At 39.1% G+C, this 27,621-nt stretch overlaps 1 protein-coding gene across 3 annotated transcripts; it reads right to left on the reverse strand.

The window, feature by feature from the left end:
• Window positions 1-1,617: 1,617 nt before the first annotated feature.
• ECT2 (epithelial cell transforming 2) lies at window positions 1,618-25,843 on the reverse strand. Of its 3 annotated transcripts, none has more exons than XM_036389201.2 (24): window positions 25,432-25,838; window positions 24,363-24,442; window positions 24,169-24,261; window positions 23,088-23,270; window positions 22,441-22,530; window positions 21,408-21,515; window positions 20,246-20,319; window positions 19,992-20,122; window positions 19,743-19,858; window positions 19,505-19,567; window positions 18,885-19,107; window positions 17,260-17,396; window positions 16,468-16,587; window positions 15,359-15,427; window positions 14,327-14,437; window positions 13,287-13,383; window positions 12,504-12,585; window positions 11,504-11,582; window positions 11,198-11,317; window positions 9,790-9,928; window positions 8,743-8,897; window positions 6,764-6,871; window positions 6,042-6,185; window positions 1,618-2,829 (listed from the first exon to the last, which is right to left on the reverse strand). In XM_036389201.2, exons 1-24 carry the CDS (start codon window positions 25,559-25,561, stop codon window positions 2,740-2,742), a joined length of 2,742 nt encoding a protein of 913 aa, XP_036245094.1. In that variant the 5' UTR covers window positions 25,562-25,838; the 3' UTR covers window positions 1,618-2,739. The 3 variants fall into 3 exon arrangements, with proteins under 3 accessions (XP_036245094.1, XP_036245095.1, XP_036245096.1); XM_036389203.2 differs by lacking the exon at window positions 1,618-2,829 and adding an exon at window positions 4,111-4,453 and having other exon boundaries at window positions 25,432-25,843; XM_036389202.2 differs by lacking the exon at window positions 24,169-24,261.
• Between the last annotated feature and the right edge of the window lie 1,778 nt (window positions 25,844-27,621).

Below are 27,621 nucleotides of genomic sequence, written 5' to 3' on the forward strand. Positions count from 1 at the left end.
CATTAATGCTTTAATAGTTTGTGAGTGTACATTTATGAATTCTAGGCTCCAGACTTCCTCCAGTCTCTTCTTGGGGCTCCTCTAATTTTTTTAAGCAAGCAAACAAGCTCTTGCTTCCTTTAACATCATGCCACCACACACCCACCCAAAAGATGACCCTTTCCTTTGGCAGCTGTCCTTCAATTACCAATTTAGAGCAATGGTTAAGAGGATTCTTGTAGCATTGAGAGCAGCTCATTAAACTGTTTTTGTACAGCCCACAAAAAAGGTTGTGTTTTGAACAAAAGCCATCTTTTGACCTTCTCTTCAGAATTCCAGTTTTTCTGAATGACAAAATTCTTTATGTTGAACATCTGTTGGCTGATGCTGTAGCACAGAGATGTTAGAAAGAAATGTCCTTTTTATCCCAGTTTATTTTCCTTAAAAGAGTTGCAGAATAGATCTTATAGTCTTACAATTCAGAAATCTCAACAAAAGGACTTAGGAAATTGTACTGAATTCTACTAAGTGTCCAAATTTGAAGTTTAAAAAATTATTCAGATGTGAATTGTCTGTATCATGACTGAAGCTAGGTGTTCTAAAAGACCAGATGCTTACTGCTACCCAATAAGTCACATCCCATGGGGTGAGATGGTCAAAGTAATATTGTTTAAAATTCTGGTTTGGGGAAGCAGTCTCACTTCAGATTTCAAAGACCAGCCAAAATACCCTCCAAAATTATGTACTCATTCCAATGCTATAAGTACATGTAACATTGGAAATGGAAAAGGTGGGGCAAACTTCTCATTTGTAAAAATTCCATATTTTGGCTTGTTTCTGTTACTCTGGCTCACCTTTTTAACTCTGCAAGTTCATTTCCACCTCCCAGCCTGTTCTGTCCTCTTACTCAAGATTTTGCTGCTGTTTGAGCTGCAAAACACTCTCCCGTCAAGAGAAATACTGAGCAGACCCCAACATTTGTTAACAGTACACTTATTTTTTCATAAAAGTAGAAGCAGCTCTTGCTGAAACTTGACATAAGAGGTTAAGATAATGCATCCAGAATGTAGGAGTGGACAAAGTCACAGCCAAAGCTTGTATAGCCTTCCTCCTTCTCCAGGAGTTAGCAGGTCTGGGCAGAACTGGTCCCTCCATTACAACCTGCAACAACTGAAGAGCAGGACTGAAACTGTGACAGGCTGACAGTGCTCTAAGTTTGTACAGAAGTTAGCAGGCTGAAGATGCCCTTCCAAAAATAACAAAAGAAACAGAAACCAAGAACTGTTGTTGGATTTTTGGCATAGTATTTATTGAATAGTGTATTTTCTAGAGCCACTTTATGATAGAATTGTCTGTGCACATTCAGCTCAGATGGTTATTCTGAATGGACAAGGACCAAAAAAACAAAAAAGAAAAAAAACCCAAACCATGGACTGGATACATAGATCCAGGGGAGATTCATGAATATATTAAGATGAAACAAAAAAAGATTCAGGCCTATCAAGTGATATACTTTATTAGGAATAACTACACGGATAATCAGAGTACAGTTGTAGGCTGGAGCCCAAAAATGCCCTTTTTTCCCACATAAAAAAGTAAACTTTCATAAAAGCTTGTTTAGCAAAGCCAGAAGCAGTGTTATTTTAAACAGTTTATTTACATTGCTCAGATTGACACAAAGAGATATAAAAAACAGTGCAGTCTGACACATTCAAAAGCATCACTAGTTACATATAGATACAAGACAAAGCACAGGTGGTTAAAAAGAAACCAGAAGTTGTGAACTCCTGCTAATACCAACAGTTGAACTGTTAATGAAATGCAGAAATTTACATATTCAGATAGTTTGTGAGAGTGCATTGCAGGGTACAAACTGTTCAGAGATGACAGAAGTGAACATAGTTTTAAAGGAAGACATAAATACATGAGAAAGCCTAAAAGCCTTAGGAATTGTACACCAAAATTTGACATGCCAAAATTGGACCCTGAAGTTCCAATGTCACACCAATAATCCTATGCATTAAATAATGATTTGTTAACCAAGTATGGGGAACGTGTGGGGGTTTGGTTTTTTTAACAACCCTGCTAAAGAGGAGTGTAATTCTTTTCCTCAGACTTCCACTTCAAAGCAAGACAAAGAATTCAATTGATCATTTTTGGTGGTCAAAGCTCCTCATACCACTGTGTTTACAGTGAGGCTGCAGGAGATCATAATCACAAAACTCAATTCTATTTAATTATAAACAACTACATTTATAAAATATCAGGAGTAAGCAGCTGTACAACAGGTTAACTGTCATACTTGATGGGTCAGGTACTTCATAATGTATCTCCATTTAAGAAATCCACAATTCAAACATCAGAATGCTCTGCCAGTAGATGAAGTTAGGCAAGCATAAGAGTCATCCAAACTAGCAGTAAATTATGTCATCATCATCTTCATTTCAAGATCTGACAAACCAGTTTATTGCCTGGAGGGGACAATTTCCATAGAAGAAAATGTTTTAGTTATGCTGGTAAGGAAATAAATCTGTACAAGGGAATGCTGTGTTTAAATGAAGGCCAAGTCACTTATTCCACTGATTGGCTGGTCTACTTCAACACAACTAAACCCCCCTTGTGATTAACTTAGTGTCATCTAACATTTTGCTAATCATGGCTAAGTGCTAATGACTAAGGTACCATAAATGTCAGTCACAGTCACTGCCCAGCCTCCTGCCTGTCAGTCACTGCCACAGAGCAGAGTCTGCCCCACCTGCCTCACACCAAGTGGGTTGTGGATCGGCTTAATGTGTGACTCCTCTTTTCAAAGATCGAGGGAAGGCTGACCAAGGAAGGAGAAGGAACACCCTGTTGGACAAAAAAAACGTTATTGATCATAGATGAGCCAATCTCAATAGTTCAGCAGACATTTCTCAACCTTCACATATCATACAAGGAATGCGTGAGTGCAGATCTCAAAGATTGGCAGCTTTTGAAATTAATGATTCAGCATTTCTAGAGTTTGAACTTAACACATTTTAAAAACTACAGAAAATAGATTTTTTTTTCCTTGTTACCAGCCTTGAGAGATTTGGAATGCAAGAACATGTTTTTAAAGAGTGGCTGTTAACAAGTATTAGTATACATCCTGCATCACTTTTTGCAGTAATCTCCCTCCAAAATGAAGGCAAGATACACTACAATAATCTCTTAGAGAAACAGAGCTCCCCCTCCAATCCTGCAACTTTCTGTATAATCATCAGCTCTGAGCCCCAAATGAGATGCTGAACACATGTCTCCTTGGCTGCAGGAGGCAACAGACATCCCAATGATTTGTCAGAGCTTGCTTTAGCTGTGCCTGGATGGGCACACACTAGGCAAGAAGCTGACTTTTCTGATGCTTGGAGAATAAGCTGCTTCTGAGACTTAATTACTGTGAAACCAACACATCAATATGTAGCACTAAAAGTAAACCTCTTTGGATTAGCTGAGATTTTATATTCTTTTCACATTAGACCTCAAGATACTTGCACAAGCAATCCTCTGTTGCTCTTAAACAGCCAGCCAAGCTTCTCAGCACATCAACAGGTCATGGTAGTTGGGCAGCTGGTGCACCTGCATGCTTCAAGAATCTTTTAAATAGGGATATTTTGGGCAAGTAAGGGAATACACACTTCACTATGAACAAGCCCTATGCCTGTTTATGGCATGTCCTCCATTTGCAGTCATTGGCAATATCTGAAAATTTAATCCTAAACTCCTCTTTATAGAGCAGCTTTTATTAGGCTTCAGTATTTTACACCAGATTTTTTTTTTATTTACAGATAGAGAATAAAAAACTAAAACCACAGGTAAAATGAGCTGCTCAAGACTTTCTTGCAACCAAGTTATTAAAGTTCTCAGAACTCTGGCCAGTGAGCTACATGGCCATTTGGACAACTGAACTGAAACAGGAATTCAACTGTATATCAACAAAAAAAAACCCACCACATTTAAAAGCTTGTGAAAAAAAGAGTTTGCACCCAGAACCAGAACCACATGTGAGTGCTGTGCATTACAGGATGTTAAAAAACAACCCTGTGCATTAGAGGATGTTAAGAAGAGCCCAACACCACTTGAAGCCCTTTGTGCATTAGAGCTGTACCATGCTCTCTTAGCTTACAGCACTCAGGATTTCTTGCTCACTTCAGTCAGGATCTGATGCACAGAATTTCCCAGCACCACCCTGGTTATCAGCTCCAGCATCAGCACAAGTGGCAGTAACAACAGGGAAAGCACATGGTCTGTCCGAGGCATGACCATTTAATCTTTCCAAGTTGGAAGAGGCTTTTGCTTCTAGAGCATTTGGAAGATGAGTATTTGGAGAGCCAGGACACAGCACAGGTCGAGGCTTGGAGCTTTGAGAGCTCCAATCAACAGAACTGGAGTGATGGACATTAACAGCACATTTGGCAGATCTACTTAGGCTGCACATAGAAGAAGAACGAGCAATCTACAATTAGGAGGGATTTAAGAGTTAGTTCAAACAAGGAAAAAACCCTCAAGTATCCAAGCTTTATTGATATTTTTGCTCTATGGTTTTTTTCTGCACCAGAAATTCCTACATAAGTGTAGGCCAAGATTTAATTTAACCAAAACAATAACAGCTTTGACTCTTAATGGACTCAGACAGGTTTCCTGCAGTTTTAGTTTCCTATCAACAACTGCACTGGTATTCCAACTTGAGGGGCTGGAATCCAAACCTCTTTTCCCCTCAACCTTACAATTGAACCAAAAAAGCTTTATGCAAGTTCAGTGGTGTGTGGCATTGGTTAAAAAATCACAACACATCATCTGCTGCCAAGCTGCAGCTTATTACCACAGGTGCAAGAGGTCTGGGAAGAATCTGAAACAGGAACACGGTTTTGCAAGTTTCTAAGATTTTGTGGAAAACGTGTATTTTTGTCTGGGGTAGATATGCACAAAATGAAAAGTACGTAACTTGCAAGTTCATGAGAAATGAGATACTGTGCTGAATCAAAATGAAGACAAATTAGAATGCAAAAACAATTGTTGCCATAATCATAAGAGAAGGAAGAAAGTCCCTCTGCAGGAAATTAGGCTATAGCCCCATTGGTAGATTTTTTTTTTATTTCCTCTAAAGCAAGGGAGTCTGCTGTGATACTGCCCTCCCTTACTGCTTCATATTTTCTCATGTGGGAGAGCAGGGCTATATCTTTATGTTGTACAATTTAATGGCCACTCAAACATAGTGAATTACCTCAATATTGAAGTACTGACACATCAGTCAGTAAGAGAAAGATGAAAAGGATTCCCTTTTCTTGGCCTTCTGTCCCACATACTACAGACTAGACAGTAAGTGTTCACTCAACAAATTTACTCAAACACTATAATAAAAAGCAAAGATGATAAAAAGATTCCTCCAAATCTAGTCTGCTTTACTAGACTGTATTAGGAAATTGAATTTGGCCTAATGTAGCAGGAGAAAGCTGTAACAGGCAGCCAAGGCATTGCAGAAGAGTTGCAATATGTAGAACAATATTTTATTTTACCAAGTTTTCTTAAACATTTACGAGGAGATAATTCCCTTGTTGTTTACAAACTTGCAGGCTGCAGCATCTATGTTTCTCTACCCTTCCTTCCCAGTTTGTTTCACAGGATGTCTGTCTCTCACTACTTTGACTGAAACATTCACCACACTATTCAGGGTTGTACACCACATTTCTACTTAGTGTTCAAAATCAAAAGCATGAACCAATATAAGACTTGTGTTGAAACTTTCTCACTCTCTCAGAAGAGGAAACATTCCATCCTGAGCAAAAAAGATTGGTGAGATTTTTCAACTTAAATGTGTAAGTCAACCCCCAGTTTCTAGTGCATCAAGATTTTTATGCATTTTTAAGAAGCAAGGCTTCTCATTAAACAGCTCTTGAAAATAATATCTCTATGAAAGCAGTTAAAAACATTTTTCCCCACTGTGGATGTTGGAATTGCTAAAGTGAGAGCAGCAGCAGCAGCAGCAGCCACCAAAGGAGTGCGAGGCTGAGAAGGTGCCTGCCCTGGGGGCACGGCTCACTCACCGCCAGGGAGGAGGTGCTGGTCAGGCGGCTGCCGAGGTAACTCTCGCTGGAGCTGGGGCTCCGCCCTTCCGTGGCGCTGTGAGACATCAGAGCCCTGCGCAGAGCTCGCTTGGGTGTTTTGGAGAAAGAAAAGGCTCTTGTGACCTGAGGAGGTTGACAAGTGGTTAAACACTGACTAAAACCAGGCTGTAATAGCTGCTATTATACAGGCTACCATTCTGAAAATCTCTGGGATGTGTATCAAGTGTTGGTGGTTGGATCACAACCAGCCAAACACCCACACCTAAAGTGATCTGACTTTTAAAGGCTTCCCATCATCCTTGCTCTTCTCATTCTGTCCAAATGAGGACAACATAGGAAGGAGAGAGGAGGGCAGAGATTCAGGGAGAATCTCCCCACATCCCTCAGTCCTGCAGAGTCAGGCCTCCCCTCCTTTCTTAAGTTGCTTCTCAATTTTGCATTATATTTAAAAGACTCAAGGTATTAAACAGCCTAAGTTCCATAACAGACTGAAAAATAACTACATAATACTTATGACTGTAATACTGAAGACTATATATACAGATATTCGCCAAACCTTAAACACCCCTCACCTTCTTTCTTTAAGGAGATTATATTTAAGAGTTTTAGTTCAGATTAAGTTTCTCCTGTCACTACTGTAAATACTACAAACCAAAAGAGGAATCCCAGCACAATTCTCTGGATAAAAAGCACTATCTTACCTTTTTTGATGTTTTCTTTATTGCCCTGGATGCTCTGCTTAAAGTACTGTCCATATCTTTAGTGTTTACTTCAACTGAATCAGGATCAGCAACATAAATGAGATTTTCCTGCAGACAAAAATAGTCTTAATAACGGTCAAATATCAGCACTTGCCAAAATATAGTTTTCTAGTGCATTAGGTCAGATTTAGAGGGTTTAATAGCCATATTCCATATTTATTCTTTACACATTCCAGCAGCTATTTGTTTTCAAGCCATTCTGTTAGATCAACAGCTGGTGCAATCAGTTTGTGAAACCACTTCATCAGTAGTTTCACATTCAGTTTGTCTGATTCAGTTTCAAGTCCAGGGCTGACCAAATTAAAGGCAGTAGTTCTGAGGCATCCCCAGAGAGTTTCCAAGATAAACATTGCTTTATTCTACTGACACATCTAGCACATTTCTGAAGTGAAATCTTGAGAGCTCCAGCTGTCAAACATTAAGACTAAAGCCTTTCAGCTTAAGTGCAATACATGTTGCAGAATAGCCAGGAGTTTTTGGGTTTTTTCATGCCTCATTCTTTAACTCCAGCATTGCAAAGCAATCTCTGGCTACCTACTTACAAAACGTGGGGGATAGAGGGGGCACACATGGGAAGTTGCTGGGATGATTCTTGCTGTTTGTTGTCTGCATTTTGAGAAAACACATTTTACACTTAAAAAAAAATAGAGGACCCCAGTCAGCAGCTTTATTGCCATTCCTAGGGCCTAAGGAAGAGTAGCCAAAGCCTTTGCTGCCACCAGGTGGCAAAGTCAATGTTATCTCCATTCACATGATGCTCTAGAAGTATAAAACCAGGCAAAAGTGCTTAAATTGAAGCTCAATTTGACATTTAAATAAGCAAGAAAGAAGTATTATATAGTTCATACAGAAATTATAACTAATGGGATTCAGCAAAGTAGGTTACAATTTGTCAGTATATGATTGTCTGGGGACAAGAGGGAACTATACATTTATTACACAAAGGTTTAATTTCTATTAAAAATCCAAGTTATATGTCACACAAAATACTGAAGATAGGCAACTCAGAGTAAAGAAAATTAACAGTTCCACATCAACACTTTTCATATACGGTACCTAGAAGGGAAGGGAAACCACAAAGCACAATATTCCTAAGTCCCTAGACCACAAGACACAAAATAAAACTAAGATGCTGTTTTCATTATTTAATTACTTCTTCTGTAACGAGCATGCCTTTAAAAATCACAACCAAATATTGCACTGCAGAACATAAAGCATTTCCAGTTTACACCAAGTAGCTTCAGCTGTATGTATTGCACGTATTTTCAGCAAATTGAGATGACTGATATGCATAGACTTTTACATAATTAAAACATCAGCTGAAAGCCTCTTGCTGTAATTGGAGAGATCTACTCCTCAGATTAGTGGTTTTCTGCCTATAGAAAGCCCACAAGCCGAATTTCTAGAAATGTGACAAGGCCAGTGCCTCCTTTATTTCACTGTTTTTTTAATTTCCTTGTTTTAAGGTTGTAGATTTCTGTCTCTGTGAGGAAGATGCTTCACGTCTCTTGCATTATAGTGGAGGTAAGGTGTGGAGCAAAGAACTCAAACTAACAGAGTAAATCCAACACAAATGATCAACAACACTGGGATTGTAAACTCAAAGATAGCTGTGAAAGAAGCAAGCTAAATACAATTCTTCTTGGAACTACAGTGCAGAGTTGAATCATACCCTTTTACCATCACAAATTAATTATAAATAATTTTTGATTTTTAAGCACTACTTAGCTTCTGCACAAACTAACTTCCAGCCTGTTTCCTTTTCTACCTTTTAACACTCACTTGCAGGCATGCTAGCACAAATGTTTTCTGCTCTACTTTACCTCAGGCATGTCCACTATTAACTTCTTTTACTTCAGCTGCTTAAAGCCAAAAAGAGGGAGAAGTCTCAATCAGCAGCATGGTTCCAGAGTACTTACTGCATCTGCTTTACAAATAGTGTTGGCCACGTGCCGACACAGCATCTTCAGCCAGTCCTCCTTGCAAGGGTCTTCAGTTGTCATCTGGAAACTGAGCAGCTTGTTGTTGAGTTCTGTAGGTGGCCTCACAACTAAGGCAAAAGCTTTCTGGCAATCTACATTTTGTTAAAAAAAAAAAAAAGCAAGGAGTTAATAAAAAGAATAATATTTTTTTCATATAATTCAGAGGGAACTAGAGACAACATGATTTGGTGTGATGATTTTGTCTTTATTTACACACTAGCTCTTGTATCACTTGCAAGAGCAGAGTTTTGTCCACAGCCATCATCAAGAGGCTGCAATCATCTATTCAGGCAATAGCTCAACAACCAAATAATCTGCAGAGCAGTCAGCCTCACCTACCCTCTTTGCCATTTCTCTTCTTAATTGGGTTTCTGTGTTCAGGTGCTTCAGAGTACATAAAGCAGAACACATGATGTGCATATCATCACTTACATTGAAACACCAAATCTTGCCAGGATAGGAAACTGGTGTGACTAGATTCTTTATAAGTCACTATCAATGCTGGAGCAGTATGGCAAAGCAGACAGAAATTAAGTCATCTTTTAGGATGCCAAGCACAGCTTCTCCTGAGCATTATCACCATCACCAGTTAGAAGAAAATTTGGTTTCACACCAACAGCACTTTTCTCTGGCCAGTCTAATGCTCTGGGCTGAAGTTTGAGGTTTGGTTTTTATTTTGTAAATCCAGAGCTGTCAAGTGTTTAACTCTGTTTATTTCACACTGCCAATTGGTTGGCTTATGCTAATGCCATCAGTTCTGCCAAATTCAGCATCCTGCAGCAATTCTCAAAAAGCCAAAAGGGCATCAGTACAAGGAATTCTCAAGCTCATACAGAGATTCAAACAGAAGCTTTTACTAAAATCACTTACCTAACATACCATATAATAAATACACCTTAGCATTCCATCCCACAACAGCAGAGCTTCCTCCTTCACACCCTGAAACAGTTTAATTAGCTACCACAGCATTCAAAACACACAGACCTTCTGTCTCCCTGATGTCCAAGACTTTCTTGATCTGGGAGAGAGGCATGAGAACAACATGCTTGAGAGATGCAGGAGGCCTTGTGTGGCCATGGGGACTCTTGAAAGCTCCAATAACTTTATGCCGTTTCCTTGCAATCTGTGGTTAAATAGAATAGAATAGAAAGGGTCAGTTGGAAGAGCTCTTGACATTATTTCCTTTCCTTTCTATATTTTTTACCTTTTTTGCCTGTTACACCAGACACAGAAAATGTTGCTACTCTACCACATAAATCTTAAAGGAGTTCACTTATTTCACTCTTCACTGCCTAGAACCCAAGTGGCTCAACAATATTTGTTACTTGGCATCAAAACACTCAGCTGAAAAATACAATAAATTTTTAAAAAATACCTAGAGAGGAAGTAATTTTGCATTACAGACCTCAATTCTACCCTGCATAACAAACAAGGTTCCTTTGAAATCTACCACAAGGTAGCCTAGATTTAAACAGAAAAGACAACATCTATATGCATGATCCAACGTAAGGTGTGGTGTGTTATGTCCTAGAAATATCACTTGCTGTTGCTTATGCATGCAGCCACTGAGCAGGCTCTGCATAAAAACATGTAAGGCACTTGTGTGCTAAAGTAATGCATCTTGTTGTTTGTCTCTTGTCCAAGAGACAAGCCAAAAAGCTTTAATTAAAGTGGTTTTATTTTCCTTTCCTTCCTTTATGAGAAGTGATGAAACTGAGTCAACTCAACAGGGAGAGTTCATCACTAGTCACAAGAACAGGATTTTGTCTCTAAGTGCTGCTTAGGACAGCACTAATTTTGAATTACTTTAGAGTTGGTCTTCTATGAAGACAGTGTTCTTCACTGCTGCAGACAGCAACAAGTACTTTATGAAAGTGTCCTTTATAAATTCAGTTCTTCCACATTAGTCTCCAAAACTCAGATTATTCTTCCCCTCTAGTTCTTCCTAACATATTCTTGGTTTAAGGCATATATTACAACTTTGGTTTTTTGGTAGCCTAAGAACAGACAGGTCTACCAAGGCCATTCACTCCCATTATATACAACTAAACTTTAAAAGGAAAAACAACCTGATGAGCCAAAGACTCCAGCACTTTTTCATCCATTGGTGCTACTCAAAGTGCTATTCAGATAAACATGTTTTAACATATTAAGCTGCTTTTATGTTTTTACTCTGGCTGCAAGGCATAAAAGGCTACATTAACACCTCTCAGCCATGAGAGGCTTCTACAGTAGTTAATGGAAAAGAAATATCAGCATGTGTTGACCTATCAGCAATCTGTGACTTAGAATTCTGCCTCAAAAGGTCCTAAATAACACTTATTTATATTCATGTGTAGTGTCAAGCCTTTTACAATTCAGTTCATGAGATGTGCTGGTATAGTCACCTTACCTCTAGGCAATCATTGAACAGAAAGAGTGTGACCTGCTCTCCCCTGTCACAGAGGTCATCCCCAAGTGCCACAGTTTCCAGACGCTGCACCAAGCTGCGGTGGGAGGACAGGAGATTGGCCTAAATGACAAAAGCAAAAAGCTCATTAAGCATTTAGTTCAAGGGCTGGATTACTGCTTGCTTACAGCTTAACACTGGCAATCTGTTTAAACCAGCACCATTGCATTGTAGCCTCACACATTTTTGCAAAGGGAACAAAGTACTGCAGGCATTTAAGAGATCTGCAGCTTTGGAGAAATCACTTACTGGACATCCATCCACTTCATAGACGACATCAAAGAACTGCCTTTGTGCCTCTGTTTTTCTTTTGTCCTCATTAATGTGTCTAAGGAGAGCAAAACATATAATATTAATCTTCAATAGCAAGCAACAGTAAATGGAGGCACTGCATTTAAGACATACAAAAATAATAAAGCTAAACATTCAGGGATAGATTTACACAGCAGCACTTGCCACATTTGCCTGAAGAAATAACCAAACACCACATGAAATCACATCAGAAGCTCCAGCCTCTAGAACACTATTCTTGTCACGTTACCAGCACTTGACACACCCATCAGTTAAAACATGATTCCCCTCCCCTGCCCTGCAACATTTAGAACCAGAGACAACTCAGTTCTTTACAGCCTGCATTTTGTCTCCTCCAAATCAGGACTGCAGCTCACCAAGGAGCAGATCCAAGAATAATTACAATTTAAAAGTTGTTGTTAAAACTGGACAAACATTTACCCAATTAATGCAGGAGTTCTTGTTGCTGGAGACATACGCTACACTTCAAAAGAGGTGAGACTTCCAATCTAAACAACTTCAGCTTTCAGCTAATTAACTCATGGAACAGTGCCAAGAAGAGCTAATACAGGACCAGAAGAAAAACTAGTCTCCCACCAAATGTCTGTCCTTTCAGTAGATACAATGCATAGAAGTAAGATTTAAAGACAAAAATCCATCTCTTCCATTCCAGAGGGAAAAGATAGAAATAAGAGTTGGAACAGAAGAGAGGACTGGGGACAGCTCCTGCTGAGGCAGGGGGTCAGCAGAGGTTCAGGTACAAGTGCTGGGGAATGTCACAGACTCCTTCAGAGTGACACCCAAGTGACAACAGCAGCCAAAAAGAGGCTGAAGAACACCTACAGTTATGTTTACTTACTGTTCCTTGTGGCAACATAACACTGACAATTTAGGAGGAACAGAGGGATGTAACTGCAGTATGTTTAACAGTATGTTCCATAGAATCAACATGACTTACGTCATCACCTCCTTTAATGATTCAATAGCTCTCTCTAGAGTTATTTTATCTGGGTTCTCTTCTGCTGTATGCTTCTTAATATCTACAATTAAAAAAATATAAAGAAATAAAAACTCCATACATATTACAAGTGCCTGAAAAGAAACGTGAAAAGCTCAAACTTAAACTGAGTTAAGATAAGCTGACTGAAAACATCAAATCTACCCTGGAGTCCAAGTAGCACTGATTGAGTGGGGAACAGAAGCTGTCCAGACAGCTCATTAAGAAATAAAAACCACCTACAATACAGAAACCAAACCCTTAAACTATTAAATAAAATTAAATTGAGGTGCAGAGACAAGCGCAGAAGTCTTTTTCCACCTGAAGCAAAGGGTGATGTGGATTTTTTATTATCTTTATTAACAAAAGCATTATTACAGCAAGTGGTTGATACCAGGTGGAACACATGAAACTGTGAGCCTTGTCAATATGAATTGCTCTCTAGTTTATGTTAGTTTCATTTGAATCTCAATTATATTCTTGTTTGAAGAGACAGAATTGTCAGTGCAAACTGTTCCTCTATCTGTATCCTGCATACAAATGTATGAACAAGTGGAATTTAGACAGAATTTATGCTTTCTTATGTAGTGGGTCTCACTGACTGCCAGGAGTCATGGTTAACTCACATAATCAGGCTTGTTTTAGATGAGAAAAGCTGTTTCTAATGATGACAAAAGGTAGACATCATCTTGTGGTTTTAATACTTTCACAGACAAACTAATAAAAATTACATCTCTAGGTTACCATTTAGTAGTAGGGCAACACTGGGCAGCCTTTGAACAGGACGGATAAGGAGCTCGGCGAGGCTTTGGCGGCCACATTCAGGTTTAGCTTGATTTATCTGGGGAAAAAGGAAATAATGTTTACTTTTTCTTTTTTTACACACATACACAAGAGAAGCACAAGATCAGAGAAAAATTCCCTTCCTTGAAATTAGCATTGCTATACAAGTGTGAGAATTGTTTACCCCAGTCATTAACAGAGCATGTTAAAAACCACATTCTATTCAAAAGAACACAGTGATTTATATTCTCAGAATGTCTAGTTCAAAGGGTCCATATCAATCATTCAGCTCTTGTTCCAGCTGCTAATGTGGAGTGAGACTGAGGATGACCTCAGTCTCTTATTTGTTCCCCATCTTTTAGATATCAATACTTGGATGTAATTCCTAGTTCCTAGAAAACACAAGCTGAAACTGTCAGTGTTTGACACTTGACTATTTTGATATAGGAGTTAAAGCTACATTGCACTATTAATAGTACACACATATCTGAAGAGATCAAGAGTCTTAAGGCTCATCTTCAGAAAACTTTCTTTGAAGATCACCTTCCTGTTAGATCTCCGCTGTTAGGCTCCTATTCATTAGACACAAGAATGCTGAGAAATCATACCTCCCTGGAGCTTCACAGCTGCCCAAGGAAAGTTAAAAGCTGTTTCAGAAATACAAGTCTCACAGGGAAGGGACCAGCCAAAGCAGCAGCTCCAGTTATCTTTACAGAAAGAGAACAGATGTATTTGGGAGGAACTTTTTTCCAGCAACAAATGCATATAATCAAACCACCTTGAAAGATGTTTAATAGAGAAGGAACTCAGACTTTTTCTGAAAGGGTCTTATGAGGAGCTTGAGGGATTGAAGTTCAAATCCTTCCTATTTCTGTCTCACCAAGAGGTGTTTGCATTTCTTCAAGCTTTCAAAATTTAATATTCTTCCATCTACTGCAGTCAGTAGAACATGGTAACAGCCTCCATGTTCTACTCACAGAGTTAGTTCTGCAGACACTCACCTTTAGGAAGGCATGAAACCTTGGTTTCTGCTTTTCACATCTTGTAATCATCTCCTTGCTCATTTCAAAGAAATTCACAAATGGAGGGTATGTTTTCAACAAGTCTTTTGACTGAAAGAAACAACTGTTAGGGCTCTGCTTTACATATTATGTATCCTTGTACATATGTTCATATGCCCTGAGCCATACAAAGCTGCTCAAAGGCACATTGCAATAAAGAATAATACAAAATGTGTTGTAAACCCATACGTGTTCTCAGAACAAGACATTTTTGCATGCCAGATGCCCCAGATTGATGCTGCTGATTAAACGCAGGCTGCTCCCACCAGCATCAAGCAAACATGGCAATCCTAAAAGCTGCTGAGCAGCTCAAGTGGGAGGCAGGTTGTCACCTAGCAAGAGGCTTTTGGTGAGAATTTTGGAAATTTCAGACAGGTACTTTAACCAGTTACTGCAGTCACCTTTTAAACCACCAGAAGCAATACCTTAGACTGAAAACTTTTGAATGACAAGCACTATTTGTCTCAAAATCATCAGATCAGCAAAATAATCACAAGATACCTAGCAACCTGTTTATGTTAGGATTCTTTGCAGTCCCAGACTTAGCCTTCCTGCTCTACACAGGATTCCTTATTCATTTTTATGTTTCAAGTCTTGAAGAAAGAACAGAAGTTTGTGAAAAGTTATTTTCTTAGTTCTTTACTATTGATCAGAGGCAGCAGATGGCTAAGGGGCTGGGAAGTGGCTTTTAATGTCTGAGTAAAAAGCATGTCTGTAGCATTGCAAATTACAGTTCTCAAACTGTAGCTATTTGTAGTTATAATCCTTCATACCTGTGAACAGACAGACACACTAAAACTTGACATGGATTGTATGACCTAACTCGACTGAAAAGTCCAAATAAAAAAGACAATGATACAAGTTGAAGCTCTTTCTCAGCAGTGCTTGGCTTGTGTTTGCTAGATCTTAGAAGTGGATTGTTCATAAGGCAAGATAATAGTTGTAAGCATAAAGAAAGAAACAGGAACTTACATATTTGAGAATGATGTCACCAATACTTTTGCTTTCAGTCCAGTTTATCATAAGATCTTCCAGGTCTTCCTAGAATACATGCAGGGATGGGGGGAGAAAACAAGCTTTTGAGCATAAAGTGCATAAAGCCATTAAATGGGATCACTATTTTGCCAAACACACATCATTAGGTGTGTTTTTGTGCTGACAAAACAGGCAATCCTAAAAGCTGTACAATTTCACATTCAGCCCCTCCAGCCTACTGAGGGCTGAAAACAAGAGATGTCTGGCTTACTGAATATGAATATATAGCTGTAAATCAGTGCAAGTACAGCTTGGCAGCATGTCAGGACTAGCCAACTCTGCAGCAAGATGACACTGCTGCATCCAGCACAATACACAACACATCCCAAAGGAATACTGAGAACGGATACACAGAAGACAGTGGAACCAATTCTAATTAAGACTGCACAACTTATCTAGGACTTAAGTCTATAAGACAGGATTGAAATAGAACTAGGATAGATTCCACTTACTTGCTACACCAGGGTGTCAAGGAAAGTGAGACCAAGCCTGTTAAGCCTATATGAGCTTGATAAGGATCAAGCTCAATCACCATCAGATAATAAGAGGGACAGGAGGGCACAGCTGAAGGTTCAGGATTCACCTTCAGTGAAAAGGATTTGTCACTAATATTGGTTTGTTGCTGCCACTGCTCATATCTTTGTAACACCAAAGATGAAGGAAAACACAACAACTACATCAAAGCAACTCTCTGCTGCAAGTGACTTCAATTTGCCACACGGACACACGGCTCTACTTTCATCTCTGTCTCAGTGGGCACACATCAATAGCTGGTGTGATTAACCAGACTGGACCCCACTGGTTGGAAAAAAAAAAAACAACAAAACCTGTACAAACAAATCACCAAGCTGCAGGTAGCCTGCAAGTCTCTCTACTTTAAAAGCCTACAGAGAAATTCTGCAGGAATAGGCAGATGCCACTATTTGAAAGAGTGTATCAGCACCAGGAAGAGTTTATACCTATCCAGCAGGCACAACTGAAAACATGCAGAAAAGATTCAAAGCCTCTACAAAAGCTTCCCCTGCAGGGGAGAAGGTGCAGCTTGCCTTGATCTTAGTGTGCACATCAAGAATATCTGGAATGCTGCCAAATATGGTCTTGATCTCTTCCTGTGCAAGGATTGGTCCCCCAAGTTGTCCTTCCTTCTCCAAAGGAACTTGAAACAACTGATGAATTAAGAAAAAAAAGTTAATGCCCTCCCAACTGCCAACATTGTGTTGGAAATAGCTACGAAAGCAACAGTGTTTTCCTTCTGAATCATATTTCCTGGAGTCACAGTCTTGAGATGTCTCCATTCAGCAAGAGTGGGTTTTGGAGAGTGGTTTGAAGATACAAACACTTTGTTTGATACATCTCTGCAGCATAACCTCCTCTCATCTCTTTCTACTCACACACATCTTGGCTCATTCTTTAAGTAGATAATCAGCTGCAATAGAAATAAACTTTCAAGAAATTAAGCTCTTCCTGAAGTCGTTTGCTGTTCTGCTCTTCTTGGGATAACAAAAAAAAAAAGATTTTTCCCCTCTGCCATCTCTCTTTATTCACTAATATCTAAAATATTACTCAAGAAGATCTTATTTTCCTGACACTTCCAATTTCCATATATATTGCAATACCACTGCAGATCCCAGATTAGAAATTGTATTTTCCAACCTGAACCTGAGTATTTCTATATGTCAGTAAAATTACATGAGACTGTTTATATTGTCATTTTCCTGTGAAGCTCTGATGCACCCAAGCCCTCAAAAGCCTGGAGATCACAGATGGAAAATATTAATTGATATAAACATTGGCTATCTTATTACATTTGACCTAGACTGGCTTTAAAGCCATCTTACCTGAATAATTGTTGTCAGAATATCAACATAGTTACTTTCTGTCTGATACAATTCTTTTGCAACCTGCCATCTTGCAGACTGCTTGAGAGGAAGAGGAGTGGAGTTTTTGGAAGGTCTTGCACAGGATTTTGGTGTTTCTGATGAAGAGATATTCCCAAAAGGAAACAGAACTTTATTACAATAGAGTCCCTAAAAAAAGCTCATCCTCAAAGACAAAAGAAAAAACTGCAGAATTTTTAAGTGAAGACAAGTTTGGGGTTTTTTTAAAAGGCTATATTCTAGAGTTATCAGGGCTTTTCCAAGAAAATGGCTCTCTTTATTACAGCCTACTTATGGAACAACAGTAACACATTATTCCTCAAAATTAGACTGAAACTAATAAGCCATTCATGGGCAGGTCAATGACTTGACCCTATTATTAGTTCCTTTTTTAGCAGGAAGCAAGGATCAGGTGCTGAACATTACTTATTTGTACACTAGTACAAAAGTGCTTTTCTACTTCCTGCCATCCTTGCATTAAGTGTATAGCTCAAAACCATTTACTAAAATCAGCCCTTCCACATACCACTTACATTTCATCCTATAGAGGGAAGGAGAAAGGCTCAAGAAAGTCATTTCTCTTAAAGCTAAAGCCAAGGTGGACTGGAACAGTTCATGAGTTTTAAATATTTGCTCATGTATTGGATCTCAGAGACCTATGTCTTTTTTTTTACATCAAAGCTCACTAATACCATAGTTAACAATGAAATAAGTACCTTACCTGTTGTTTCCAAAACAGCAAGTTTTGAGACTAACTGCTGCTGTTGGATTAGAAGAAAATTCCCTACCAGGGCTAACAAGAGCACTAGCATTACCTAAGAAGGCTGATCTTCCCTGAATTCCTTCTGAATTATCACTGAGAGGTTGTGCCTCTTTGGGAGCCCTTATGTGATTTGAGTTTGCCTTTTTGAAGCAGTAGCAGCTCCAGATACCTCCTCTGTATGATGGAACCAGACCTTTTAAAAAACACTTGGGGTATCAGCTTTTAACTAACCTAAAATTTTGCAGTTCTTCTCTTCACAAGAGCCATGTGCAGAGATATTTAAAACTCTGTCCATTGACTCAAAACCAATTGATGATTTATATTCTTGTGAAGTTTTAGACATGACAGTTTGCTGGCACAAAGAGTGTTGCCTCAACAGAACATTTCAAAGACCTAGGAGTGGGCCCTGCAGGAATTTTCCCTTTTAACTGCTCTAGAAAAGAATCTTCGTCCTCTTTCTCCCAAGTATCCTATGGAGAGTATTTTAGATGATTTACTGTTGACTATGCTGCTAATTTGCTACAGACTTCCAGCAGAGTATTTCAAGCATTGTGGATTAACACTCAACTGTACTCCCTATTTATCACCTCCACATCTATTCCTTCAGATATTAACATGCTTACTGTGATGACAAGAGGCAGCTTGGCCTGTGTCTCAACTCTTCACTCCAACTTTTTCCTCCACACTTTGAAAAGGGAAAAGCCTGGAATTACATTGCAAATCTGTAGCAGAACCTGTAAGATTTCTCTACCACCACCATTTCCACTTGCATGCAAGAGCTGCTAACCACTAAGTGTGGCTGAATGGAAGGTTTTAGCTCTACCTCCGTTGGCAGTGCTTGACTCTGGAGTGTTGGAAATATCCAGCAAGGAGCCAATGGAGAGGGAATGCTCAGCTGAGGGGCGTTTCCGAGGAGGGAAGGGGGACATGTCTGTTTCCCTGGTCAGCTGGGCCAGAGTCTCTTTCAAGCGGCGCCGTTTGCGGTTGCTGTTGGGCGTGCTCAGGGAAAGCAGCGACACCGACTTCTTGAAATCAGGGCTCTCCGACTGCAGGCAAAGAAAACTTCATTCAGGGCTTTATCCTCTGTGTCCAGTGCAACTCAGTGCAGAGATTCACAGAGATCCACACACAACACAGAAGGAAACTTCTTAGGGAAGCCAAGGGAAAATGGGTGAAGCTTTTTGTTTCCCTTTCTAAAATAAAAGCCACAGTGGTGTTTTGTTTGACTAAAAGTAAAATCTTTGGGAAGCAGAAAGAAATTTCTATTCCAAATTAGTACCCTATGTACATTCCAAATTAGTACTCTATGTATAAAATTTATAATGGATTACCTAGAACTTAAATGCTGCTTTAAAACATCTGATCTCTGGCCCCATGCACACTATGTTGCATGCTGATTTTACCACCAAAAGATGCTGGGCATTGTGTGAGTGTTCAACATACCTTCTCAAATAAATACATGGACTCTCCAGCTCTGGCATCCATTTGAATACTTCCCCAAAACCACTAGGAAAAGGAAAAAAGAAAACACACATTATAAACACATTACAGAGATTCACCCAAAGTTAAAAATGTTCAAAATAACCTATAATAGTTACACAGTTGGCATGGAAGATATTTTTTCAGAATAAGAACACACAGTTCTACATAGCACAGTCTCTAAAGAATTTTCAGCACTAACCTCTTGCTTTACAACATAAAGTTTTTTTAAAGGTTCAAATGGAAGATCTTTTACTGTACTTTCTTCAACCACCAAGTGCGTACACCTCTCATCACCAACTGGTAAATAATGTCCTCCTAGATAAAAAAAAAAGGCAAATAATCAGGAAGAATATTCTTGTTAGAAATTAGTATATCACTTAACAGTTCTGTGGCCCCTATCATTATAAACTCCATCCGATTCTTCCCAGAGGTTTTCATAAACAATCACCTTGCATTTCTGTCATTTCTTCCATGTTAGCTTTCTCATCATCAGAGAATCCCAGGAAGCTTAACATGCAATCCTGAAAGGGAGGAACCTTGAACTGGTTTCTAAAATCATCATCAGCTGCACAGAAATCACTGAAAGAAAGAAGATGTACAAAAAAGTCACTTAAGTGACTTATGTCAATACTTAAGCAGAAGCTCACAACATTTCAGGTGAACAGGATGCAAAGTGAAGGCTGAAGGAAAATAAGCACCTACATTTCATTCCTTTTCTCCCATGCCTTATAAATCCACTCAGCTTTCACAATAGGAATACCAAGACTTACAGCAATCTACAAAACAGGAAAAGCATAAGTTATACCAAATAGTTCCATTTAAATCATTCCCACATCAAGAAAAATTTGTAACCTTCCTTTTACATTTCAAGACAGATACTGCAAAAAGTGCATATATTCCTTCAAAAGTCATATCCAACTGCAGCTCCCCAGAGTTAGAATGTACGAATTCAGTGACTAGGAAATCAGATCAATAGCTATTTTGACATTTCCTCAAAAGTGCACCATTTTGTTAGTCTGATATCCTTCATCACTCACAAAAACACAAAATCAAATCTCTGTTCCAGTGGAATATGGGATCTTTTTTCTGCTTTTGATACTTTGTATGAAGAAAAATACCCCATCCTGCTTTTATCAAAGAAAAAGTGACTATTTGAAAGGTAACTGCCATGACTGTTTGAGAGATTGTACAGTTTTCCTACATTTTCTCCTTTGATTTGGCAGAAAGGAGTGTTTGAACAGAAAGTAGGACTTCTCTTCCAACTGCAAGATTGTAAAGACAAACAAGGACAGAAAAAGGCAACATCCTACCAACAAGTCAAATCAAGGAGAGTCAAGGGGCATAGACATTGCTACATCATATTAAGTAGTACAAAAATCTATAATCTGTTATTTACTTCTAGAATGAAGATAAGTGTCCCAAGTGATTCCCTTTTAGAATCAGAAAAGAAAAAGCACACTCATGTCTATTTATGCATAAAGGTATATTTGAATCCTCACCCATAACAAGTTTAAAATAATTTTTAGAAGACATGCACCAATTAAGGAATGAAGTTTTTTACTAGTTACCTCAAAGTTTATTGTTTGGCCAGACAGAAGCAGGCATTTGTTCATCACTGTCTTTACTACTGGTAGCGAATCTTGTTATTTACTATACTTGTCTGTTTCAAATTTATGTTATTTAGATCTCCCACAGAGACAAAATCATGCCAAAGCTAAACACCAGACTGAGATGAATTCACCACCACAAGTTACTGCTGTTAGTACAGGAAAAAACAGCAGCTTCTGAGCTGAAGTATAAAGAACAGGTCTACAAAAGCCAGATTCCAAAGGTTTCTATGAAACACCAACTCAAGCTTACATACTCTGAATTTGTCTCCATGTGTTGAGTTTGCCACCAGATGAGTAACTTTTGAGCTGAAGTCCCTTCTAATAATTCCACCCATGTGATGAACCAAGGTCACAAGTTTAACCTGAAAAATGAAGATGAAAAGTTTTCAGTATCTTTTGAAGAGCAAGTTCAGTACAAAAGTGGTTTACAAAGCAAGTTACAGAAGGTTACATTAAATGCCTAGAAATAGAAATACTCTGATCTGTTCTTAAAACAACTTGTTCACATTGACAGAAGCTACAGCTTATACATCAAAAGAGCTGTTAAGATTTATTTTTATTTCAACATTTAATACAGCCTTGCTGTGTAGCCTGAAGACTGTCCAAGCTACCAGTACTCTCATGATCATCATACATAATGCCTTCACCTTTTCCCACATGTTAGATTTGACATTTTCCTTGCTGATTTAGTCAATTGTAGATCAAACCTAACTAACCCCAACACCAAGCAAAGGCTTTTGGTTTGGGTTTGTTTTTTTCCAGATGAAGATGTGGAGCCATATTGTTGATTCCCAGGTGTCCAGTAGGGAAATTAGATGGCAACTGCCTGCTGAAATGGAAAAGCCATGTGCTAGAGTATCAAACAAAGGGTAAAGTCCTGATAGCACAATATGACAAGGTAACATGCCTGCAAATGCTCTGAACGGAGCTACAAAGATTTACTTGCTTATTCTACTACCTGTACAAAAAAAGAGGACACTACTGGGTAAACATCTTATCTGAAGCCTCAACCTACAACCCCTTAAGCCTTATTGAATTAGAGCAGCTTAATGTCACTCAACATAAAAGTGACCAAAAACAACACAGACAAAATGACTTGAACAAAATTTTGTTCCCATCCTCAAATATCACTGCCTCTGGACTTGCAAAAAACCAAAAGAACAAACAATTCATTCTTCCCATACAAGCCTGAGTCGTGGTTAAACCCTATAGGTGATGGAACAGAAGAGTATCTTGAAAATATACTTAACATGGTTTTACCACTCCAAAGAAGAATAAATTACTTACTAATTCATCTTTCTTTCTGAATCCTGTAAAGCACAGTACCAAGTTCAACATACTTGTACAGTACAGTGGACGGCAGGAGAAAGGTAAAGGCTGAAAATAAGAGGAAAGCTCATGAGTCAACAGCATGCTGCACCCATTAAAGTTTTCACATTACCTTTAATAACATTACTGGTATGTAATAACAATACTAGTTATTTCTAGTATTAAAAATGCATCAGACACTAGTCCAGGTCTGTGTATTCAGTTATACCTTAGCTCCAGGCCTGCTGATAAAGTAACTAGAGCATCCCCAAGTTCTACAGGTAGCACTCCATCCTGTTTATTTCCTCCCAGTCCATCTGCTCTACATTTCAACTTTGGAAATATAAAGTGAGTACTGGAGAATCATTTGTATGCTGCCTTTCCCAATGGCACAATCCCAGCTGGAGATCAACAGCTCCCACAACTACAGCAGCAGTTGTAGCCTTACCCCGTCTGCCTGCACTCTCTCACTACGTGCGATATTCTAACACAGCATCAGAAACTTGCTTTTCTTAATATTCTCTAGGAACATTTATAAGTGGAAGAGCAAGAGGGATTTTACTGTGAACTCTTAGAACTCAGTGCAGTGTGCAGCTACTGATCTGATTTCAGCAGGAAGCACCCACCTCTCCTTTCTGTGCACAGTGCAGCACGACCGGCGGCCCGATGACTCTGCAGTCTGCCTTGCAGAGGTTGCTAAAGATGGGAGCTTGGAAGTCTGACACAACGAAGATCGTCTCAAACTCTGGGCAATCAGCATCTCCCAGCTCTTCCATCGTGTCTGTCTTTATGTAGGGCATTTTAATTTCCTTGATGCACAGGGGTCAAAGGGAAAGCATTACTCAGGTAACATACTTGCACAAGTGTAAAATTCAACTGATGTTTATTTTGGACCATTAGAAAAATGTGTGATTCATATTTCAGAGACAGAGTTAGGGTTTGTGAAAGCTGAATGCAATGCACTGGTCTCTAGCATAAGAATAGCTATGAACTGCTGCATGCTTTAAGACTGAATGTCAAAGTAATTCCTGCTTTTGAAGAATCAAAATTCTGTTTGCTTAAGCAGTTTATGTATCAGTTCACACTGATAACATAGCACTGGAAGGAGCTAGATAGAAAAAATACCCTAAGCTCAAAAGATAAATGAAATTTCAGGCTGTCAGAACAGCTTAGGGTACTGTGGGATGCTGCTTTTTAGGAGCAAGCTCCACACTGCAAAACACCTACAGAACAGCAATAGGTTTTGTTCATTGCTTGATATTTTTAAGTGGTTAAAAAAATTTGTCCATTCCATTTTCAAACACTAGTTCCAAACGTTATCTCTTATGCCTTTCACATCAAGAAATGGAAAAGCATTTCTTGCACTTCAGTTTGAATGCAGCTTTCAATTGAAAGAGAAGTCCATTGACAATTACAAAAGCCAGTTCATAGCACAAACTTATGTGTGACTGAACACAAGCATGCAGTTGGATTATCCCCATGGATATTCTGATGCCCCTGTTAGAAAACACCACTAGAAAAGAGCTACAAGTATTACTCCAGATTTTAAAAAAGTGCTAATTTGATGAGCTGTGACACCATCAGAACCATTAGCATATATTATGACCATTATGCCCAATTAATCCAAATTAAAGCATGTGCACATTTCAGTCCCAGTGAAGTGTAACATGCTGCATGCAATTACATGTGCTGAATTGCATGACATACCATATGAATAATACTTTTTATTAGTTTTTCTTCTGATTTATCAGGGCTACTTTCCTTTATCTTTATTACAGGTACTTCCATTATCTTAATGGTCTGTGGAAGAGGAGAATTTTAGTACAGAAGCAAATTGGTTACTACAAGTCTGAAGGCATAACATGTCCTTCCAGTGACTGTTTTATCTCAGGCCCACATACCTCCAAGGCTTTCAGAAGCTCCTCAAGTTTCCCTGCTTCCTGAACCAAAACCACTCTTGTTTCTATTTGAGGCATTTCTTCTGCTCAGAGAGAAGCAAGGATAATATTTGTATTTTAGCAGAAAAATCTCTGTTATGTCTAAATCAAGCAATGATGTATAGAAGAACACAGGCAGACAGCAGCCTTTCAAGATTCCTTATCAGGAGCAATGCTGAAAACTAATGTTACTTTAAGAAGAGTGTCCTTTAATTAAGGCATACCAAATGACTTAGGGCCCAAACTTTCAAGTATGAGGTGAAACAAGAATCTACAATTCATGACCAGTCAAAACAAAAACGGAAATCAAGGGGTAAGGAGGAGGAAAGACAACAAGCAAATGAAAACCCCAAAAAATTACAGGCTTAATGCTTCTAGCAGAACTAGATACCAAGATCTGCTAGAAAATAGACAGCTGGTATCTTTTCTAGTTTCTGTGTTCCTGGTGACAAGTTCATTACTTTCTTGGTGACTGAGCAGTTACCAGGAATATCAGAACTGAAACTGATACTTTCAAGCATTAATAAGCCTTCAAAATATTAGGAGGAAGAACAAGTGTTGCCTCCACGTCATTTACATCAACAGACCACCAGCACATTTTGGCTACTACCTTGGAGGAAAACACTGGTGGTTGTTTTTTAATTTCAAGATTTCTTCTTGAATTAATTTTGGGCTTAAGACTATTAATCTTTTCATCTCTCTACCTTATAGCTATTAATCTGTCCACCTGTACATAACAGAGCAGCTGCAGTTTCCAAACACTGGTGTCAAAATGTCACCTGGAGCGATTTACTCCACAGAAGAGACATCAAATGGAACTGACAGCTTTCTGTACAACAGCCACAAAATTCATTCAATTTGGGCTGTAACTCCAAATGTTCTTAATGAAAGGATTCCAGATCAACACCCTTTTCCCTCTCTATGTACATTCTGGAGTTCAAAGTACTTTTGGTTTTTCAAAACTACTAAATACCAACAAAGTAATCAGTCATTGCAAAAACCAAGCAGTCTTAAAATAAACTTCCCCCATTACCTTCAACATCCAGAACAGTTGCACGGAATACATTCTCTTTGGAGGTTTCTATAATTTTTGAATCAAGAACAGAAGAATCAGCCAAGAGGCTCCTCCCAGTTTCAGACACCAGAGTGCTGCTGTCAGCCATGATTATGCTTTGTTTCTTTCTTCAACAGCTGCAAGGTGGAGGGGCCAAGCTCAGTTACACGTGCCAAAAGCTCATTCATAAGAGGCCTGTGACCAAGGCTGTCAGAAGTGACTTCAGAAAACAAAACATTTAGGCTGTTACTGAACTCCCACTCACACTGATAGAGCATCAAGAGAAACACAACTGATAGAAAAGACTGACAACAAAGCTGTTACAGAAATGGTTCTGTAATTCATTTGCACAGAGGGAACTTCAGCTCTGAGCACAGGCAAGCACAAACTCAAGTGCTTATTTAAAAAACCTTAACCACAAAGCACCCAACTAAAAGCACTTGTTTCTTTCAGTGACAAACTATTTATAAGCTACAGCTGAGACTAAGATTAGCATTGTTGATTTGAAACATTAGCAGAAGAATTAGGGTAAGCATAACTAATCTTGCTAAAATCTGACTTTTCAGGTGAACTGCCTAGAGGTACTGTGGTTAGAAATGAGCACCCAGAGAGTAGAGCCAGGACTATTTACTCTTAGAAAAATTAAAAAAGCTTGAGAGCCTCTGCAAAGCTGATATGCACATATATGTCTAGCTGTATGGTCTGGTCTGCTGTCCTGCATTAACTATGACACAGTAGAAGTAGCCTTTCATCCTCAGATAAAGAGGCCTTCTCTCCTCTCAAACACCATGGATCTGTGCTCTCCCTGCCCATCAGCCTCGTCACCTACAGGAAAGGCAGAACCCTCAACCCTCTCCTTTTCTGGGAGCTACCTACCCAAATCCTGCAGCACAAAGATTGTTCTCAGACACGTGCCCAACACACAGCCCATTCTCTGTCACACATGAGGCAGGCAGGGCGAGTTCCTGTGACTCATCACACACCCAGGTTTCAATGTTTGCACAGTGAGATCAGGAGTTGCCCAGAGCAGCAACTACAGCTGAACTGCTGTTGGATAATAATGCTTTGTAGCACTTGAACTGAAATTGTTCTTGTGGCTGCATGTGCCCTTTGAAAACAGCAGCTGCTCAAATAATGCACTAGAGCACAGTCTGAAAGAGGGCTCTTGAGGCAGTAAAACCCCTAGAGAACAGCACATACTATTTTTCAAATCGGGTAATGACCATCCCATTACAGCAAAGCAAGTCAGAAGACAAAAAGCAATGGGCACTTTGGCATACCAGCAATACAGAAAAGACTGGGACTCATGGAAGGGATTCAAATCTTCATAATACACAAATTCCTAATGCAGTGATGAGCAGTAATCAACACCACAAATCTATCGTTATTCTAGACATATTCAGCTCCCAGACTTGCCACCTTAGTTTCAATTTCCAGATCACACACAGCTGTGCAGGTCCATGGAGTTGAGTTTCCTAGACCTATGTCCTAGTCACCCACCTCATTTTTCTCCGAGCAAGAGGAGAGAGTCACCTCAATCAGGAAGAGTCTTTGGGGAATCCCCTGACCAGAAAGTTACAATGTCACCACCAGGAGCTGTAATACAGTTACCAATTCCTTTGGCAGCGGTGGAGGGAAGTATAATCTTGGCAGATTCAAACCATATTGTTAATAATGATTACCACAAGGACAATTACAATGTAAATACAGAGGAAAACAAGCCCTCCAGTTAGAGGCACAACTAAACTTAAATCCTAGAGATTATTTCCTAGAAGTCTGAGACATCAGTACAGTTATTATTATACCAAGTAAAACGTACATGAACTCACTAAGAACTTCATTCTGAAGAAGCCCAGACTTTGGTCTGGGCATTGATTTTCTTTACGGATTTTTATAATTTGTTTATTTCTGAGGTTCCATCCTGAGTGTGTTTAAAAATATTCCTTGTTTATAACCATATAACAACAATATTTGTCACTAAACTTATGGATTGAAAGTGCCAAGATACAGAGGAGAACAAACTGCACACACAGACACGAACACAACAGTTTTCCCTCACATAAAGAGCAAAAGTCAGAAGACCATCACTACAGGCTTCAGGCAGAGCCAATGCCCCCATAGCATCACTCAGAAATTACCTCCCAATAATTTGTGGGAAGCCTGAAGGAC

Source organism: Molothrus ater, chromosome 10 (genome assembly GCF_012460135.2).
Source record: "Molothrus ater isolate BHLD 08-10-18 breed brown headed cowbird chromosome 10, BPBGC_Mater_1.1, whole genome shotgun sequence".
In the NCBI taxonomy this organism is placed as follows: Eukaryota; Metazoa; Chordata; class Aves; order Passeriformes; family Icteridae; genus Molothrus; species Molothrus ater.